A 5,756-nucleotide genomic window follows, 5' to 3' on the forward strand; every position below is an offset into this window, starting at 1 on the left:
CGGGCCGCGGAGCTCGTCGAAGAGGTGGTATGCTTATTGGCAGCAGGCTAAGACGCAGAGTCTCGCGACTCGAGAAGGAGTGAGATATCCACGTTTGCAGAAAACGTGAGCTAGCGGAGTCTTCGCCAGCTCTAGCAAATATATGTCTCTAAAAGTCTCAGGCGCGGGTGAAAGGAGTCGCAGTGTAGCAGTGTTCAACAGCCAGTTCTCGACTATGCCGAACCCTTGCGCGCCCTCCTCTCCTACGTTCACCTTCTACCCACACCATACCAACGTGAGATACCTAGTCGACCAGTAAGTGTTCATGCGCTCAACCGAAAACATAAACAAGCCGCATATGCCGGCTACAGAGCGCCTAAGAATATAAGTCGTGGGAGCCATGCAACCATAAGGTTTACGCAAAAGAAAGCACGTCGACTTAGCTAGATGAAATGACAAATCTAGACACGCGAGAGCGCCATGTCGGTAGCCCCTGTATATTTATACATGTGCTGCTTCGGAGGCGCGGTTATGCTCCCTCCGACTATCAAAGCTATATACTGCTCTTGGCAACAAGGTGTTGCCAAGAGCGGCTACTTTCGCGAGGTCGCCTTACGGCGCTGCAGTACCGACTCGAATCACACCGAGAGTTTCAAAGTGTGGTCACGGTGGCGCTGTGGATATGCCGGTCACAGCGTAAGCCATGTAGCTCAATGCATGAGCCGCACGAGAAACGTCGATGCAAGTCTGTACGAAGACTAGGACCTGCTCCCTTAATGCCACTTGGGTCCCGTAACTATCAGGATGAAGCCAGAAAATGAGATGCAAGGCTGGAGTTCTGACTCTACCCACTCCCCCTACCTGTGGTCTTGCGTACTCGTCCCAATTCGAAGATGCTATCTCAAGATGTACACCCCGTGCCAACTCAACCCAAGCAATCATACCTATCATGATCTGCCTGGGTAGGAGTGTAGGTGACCATGCTAGGAACTTGCAAGCCACCATCCTCATTGAGCTCTTCATTACTTCTCCCGTAAGCACGAAGGGGCCGTTTAGGAGCACATCAGACGCAGCAGGTAAGCCAGACATATCGCGTCAGCCTTTTCATTGGTCCACACGTACGCGATCTCTGCTACGGAGATTACTTGTCCCAATGTCCTTATAACTCAGTGTGTGTCCCAGTCCGACATGATACATGAGACTGACTTCTCCAAGCGTCATAAACAGGCGAGAAAAAGCCACAACGGCCTTACAAACCCCTCAACTTGGCGGAATGGTTTTCGGATGCTGACTTCGGCACATACAATCCGAATCCATGCAAGCTCAATCTGCTTAAATATTCTAATAGAGAATACAAGCTCAATCTACACCTCAAAAATGATTGCCACGACGGTACAATCTCAATCCGATTGGTCAGATTGCTTGTGTTAGATTGAATAAAGTGGGGTATATTCATAGATATAGCCTAGAGCCTTATCTTAGCTATATTTAGGTATTTTTAAAGCCTTAGGCAGGAATATTAGGGCCTTAGGGCACGTTAAGGCCTTAGGCAGGCATATTAAGGCCTTAGGCAGGAACATTAGGGCCTTAGGCAGGAGTATTAGGGCCTTAGGCAGGAATATCATAGCCTTAGGTATATCTATATATATATCCACTTTATTCAATTTAACACAAGCAATCTCAATCCCTTGGCGCAGATTCCAAGCTCAATCCGTACTTTGAGGGTGACTAATCATACAATCCTAATCTAGGCCCTCGGATTGTATCCGATTGTATATGCCGAAGTCTGTTCGGATGCCTTTGAGCTTTATATCTATGACGGATTGTGCGAAATCTCTCGGAGATCTTGCTGCTCATACATTCACATCATCGGCTACCCTATCTCTTCTCTGAACTAATTTAAACTTCTTGGAATGGGGGCAAGTCTCGAATAGTTTTGGAGTTACGCGAATCGGAATGGGGTAGTTCTGGTCCTGTTGGCCTTGTTACTACATTCTCCCGGATGATCAGCGCCTTCATCTTACTAGCATCTTTAGATCTGTTAGCCAAGAGACACCGTCCTTATGACGATGAAGATATCTGCGCTATAATTCTTCTTGAAAAGCACGCCTTTCCGAAGAAAATTGTCTTTAGCCTCGCGGAACTTTCCATTGACCAATTTTTGGCCCATGGTTACGAGTTAGGTAGGGCTATTTCGCATAAAGTGTTAAGCTGCGTAGTATACCCTAGGTGAAGAGCTCATCCGGAGTGACTTTACTGAGCCGCAGACTTTACTGAGCCGTAGACTTTACTGAGCCGTTACACCTTACTACGCCGTCACACTTTACTGAGCCACTGCAATATTCAACGCTAATATCGTTACGATTGAAACTGAGCCGTGAGAGGTACTGGCCTGGTGACTAGTCGCCAGCTGATCATGAAACCACATCGGCTTCCACCTGCCCTTTCCAGCGAAGAATTTCAGAAGTGGACTTGCCTAGGCTTCATATTGAAGTCCTGCCTTACAGTAGACGATATGCTGTATCTCGGCGCCATCTCCAACGTCTGCCTTGGATCACTCACACAATGCAAGCATACTGACCTTTGTAATGTCGACAAGCCTTACTAAATCTGCGACTCGGTACTTTCTATGGGCACCTCGTACTATGATTATGAATACCTCATACTTGATAATGTGGAAGTCCAGAGTATAGACAACCCAGATGTTCATTGATAATGTTCGAAAAGTCAAGGTTACCACAAGTGTGTTCAAGCATTGGGTGGAAAGGACGAGTACTCGAAAGAAGATGGTAACAGCCAAGTGCCAGTTCAATACGGGCCACTATCTTCTTGCCGTTATCACTGCGTCATCACAAGCCTCCATTCGTCCTTCTCACTGTACCTGGCGGGCATATGATCGTCTTTGGGCTGACTTAAGCTATCCTCAGGCGCAACGAGTCTATCGAAGTCGGCTAGTATACCAGAAGCGCTCTCGCTCCCATTGCAACTCTTCTTTGAGCTCGAGATTCTCAGACAACCAGACTTAACAGGTTGAGGGTGCGAGATTGGCGGAAAGTCGACTCCCTTTTTCGAACGGATTAGCCCTATACTGGATAGGCAGGGATACACTTCTCGGCATACCGACAGTGAAAGCCCCTTAGGTATAGTAGAAAAGCAGCTGTAAATAGGAGAGGCATGGATTGAAAGTGACAAGATCCGGTCCGAGGTCCGAACCGGGCCGTCATTACAGCTGATCTCTTTACATTTCATTTCTAGTTAGTACTCTCCATACAGCATTGAATAGACTTTTGTGCGTGTGCGAGATAGACAGATCGTCCAATGTCTGAGATTCCGTTACCGGTCGTGCGAAGGAAGTCCTCAGCCGTATGCTTGATCCAAGTATACGCCTGGGTCCCCGAAACTGGGTCAAGTTTGCTAAATATAGCATCATACTGTATTGCACGCGGACGCCTTTGAAATCGTAATCTTTTTTTGGTAGCACATCGTTAGCATAGACCACGAAGCATGTTCGACGATAACTGCGCAAGGATGATTCTAAGTAATGTATAGTATAAAACCTGTTTGGTTAAGCTAGAGGGCTGCTTGGGAGATACTTCGTACAACGATGGATGACCAGTCTTGCCGTCCGGGTATGAGTATCTACAGCATCACGCCTCCAGAGAGCGAAGTTGCACTCTACGCTGGTGGCCCTGACAGCCCTAATGCTACTTGGGAGAATGGACCTTTCCTTCGAGCCCTACACCGGCGATCTTATATCGAAACAACCTAGGGTCTGAACAGATGACAGCTGATTCCTCCGACTTGTTCGCTAACGTCAATAAATACTCCTTTGAGCCGAACTTGGATCTTGTATTGGACAGATTAGCTCCAGCTCTGTTCTACTCGGCTGGATGCTCGAGCATTTGACTTGGAAAAGAAGTCAGGTTCCTATTAAGGCAGGATTGACTGCCTGGAGGAGAAAGTAATTGCGCTAGAGGGAAGCAGAGAGTTGCTACAGCAAAGCAACTCGCGACTCGAAAAGCAGATGGATTCTGCATCAAAGCAGATCGGCCGGCTCACGGAGCAGAACACGGCGCTCCGGTGGTAAGTTGACTGTGCTCTACCTGTCCCCGCATGAGGTCTCATGGGCTGATGGTACACGAAGGGATCTCGATGGCGTAAAAACGTATCTCGAGCAGTTCCAGGACTGGTCCTTTGAACTCAGGCAGTTGCAAGCAGCAAGAGGACGACGGTTCGGAACGGAGACTATAGCAGAAGGGAGACAGCATCGGTTTAACCTCGGGCTTATCTGAGACTGTCGGTGATGGCATTCATAGTTATCTACAGACACGTCCCTATCGTAATTATCTAAGAGCTGTATAGCTGCATAATGTAGTTCAGCCTAAGATAGCCTGTTGCATTGTGCTTTGATGCCTTTTGTGTCCGAATTCGACGTAGGTTTCCAAATTCAGCTAGGTCTCGTGCCCATTCAGAAACCGCTTCATCGTCAACGTTAACTAAGTGAACGTCAAGTCATGATATAGGAGGTCCGACTAGGAGCTTATAGGTGTTTCAGCTCGATATGAGTGACTTTAATATTGTTTGTTTCATATGCCAATTATCTCATGATCAAATTGTAAATCTATCGATATATGACATAGCTAACGTAGATCTTATATTACCTTCGAAAGAAATCAATGCTCAGACAGAGTGAAACTCCACACAGCAGTAAGGACAGCGATGTTGACAAGTCATGCCCGGTACTTGTTACGTGGACAGGGTCGCCTAGCATTACTGTTGGGAAGGCAGTGCCCCCGACGAAAGACCCTGTTCCAGTGCCCCAAAGAACACTCTGCGTCGAGTTTGGGTATGGATATGGAACCTTGTTTGACAAGGGTGGCGCAGGTGAGAGTGGAGAGAAGCGAGCGACATCAGAAGCGTCGAGGACAGAGCTTGGCATCGACGGGTCGTCGACCTGTGAGCTTCCGTCCTCTGCTCCTCTCCAAGTGGTTTGACGAAGCTCCGATGACGATGACGTCAGGGTTGGCAAATTTTTCCCGGCTCCGGCGGTGACCAGAACTTGAGTAGGCGAGGAAGGTTCTGTAATCTGAGAAAGAAGAAGTGTGCCTTGGCCTACATGACCATCGAATGAGATGCCGAAAGCCACCGTCACGACTACAGGGTCTCCAGTGTCCATGTCTGTGGTCTGCATGGCAAGTAGTGGAATGGCATAGAGTCGAGGAACAACGGGCCAAGTATCAACCTGCCTGATATACTGCGTAGGACAGACTTAGCACGGCAAGGACCGGAAACGGGCTCGGCTGTTCCTAGGTCCTCTGATAGTAAAGCAGTCCCGAACCGTTTCTGCTCTTCTTGTCCTATAAGGGGTGCGGACTACACGGGAAGGACATAAGTGAGATAATTCGAGCACTAAGGTATGTTCTAAGATTAAAAAAGTTGTCAGAATAGCAGCCCAAATATACGATCAATCTTCGACCACATTAGATTATGTAAGCAAGCTGATAACTGCATATCGGCGGATAAGACTTGAGAGCTGGGTTGAGGCCTTGAGCCGACTTCTCCATGAAAGTAGGAGCGATCAATCAAGGAACATTCTTCCCACGATTTCTAACAGCATGCGAGTATCAGTTCCCTTCGAATTCCCCTACTTTGGGTCATCTTGTGTTCATCCGAGTCGTGTATGAGAGACATTCCACTTTGTTCGAGCAAGTATTCAACCTGTGTCAAGCTAGAGGACAATACATATCTAGCTTCATTCGATGACAATGGTATGGGGA

At 47.8% G+C, this 5,756-nt stretch overlaps 2 protein-coding genes across 2 annotated transcripts; both read left to right on the plus strand.

The window, feature by feature from the left end:
* Positions 1-56: 56 nt before the first annotated feature.
* EJ05DRAFT_481189 (uncharacterized protein) lies at positions 57-890 on the plus strand. Its single transcript, XM_033745016.1, has 2 exons — positions 57-194; positions 248-890. The coding sequence occupies exon 2, from the start codon at positions 460-462 to the stop codon at positions 739-741; it is 282 nt and encodes a 93-aa protein (XP_033595003.1). The 5' UTR covers positions 57-194; positions 248-459; the 3' UTR covers positions 742-890.
* A 3,681-nt stretch (positions 891-4,571) lies between these two features.
* EJ05DRAFT_481191 (uncharacterized protein) lies at positions 4,572-4,983 on the plus strand. The gene has a single exon (XM_033745017.1). The coding sequence runs from the start codon at positions 4,656-4,658 to the stop codon at positions 4,971-4,973; it is 318 nt and encodes a 105-aa protein (XP_033595004.1). The 5' UTR covers positions 4,572-4,655; the 3' UTR covers positions 4,974-4,983.
* The last annotated feature ends 773 nt before the right edge of the window (positions 4,984-5,756 follow it).

Source organism: Pseudovirgaria hyperparasitica (assembly GCF_010093815.1).
Source record: "Pseudovirgaria hyperparasitica strain CBS 121739 unplaced genomic scaffold EJ05scaffold_45, whole genome shotgun sequence".
Classification (NCBI taxonomy): Eukaryota; Fungi; Ascomycota; class Dothideomycetes; order Acrospermales; family Acrospermaceae; genus Pseudovirgaria; species Pseudovirgaria hyperparasitica.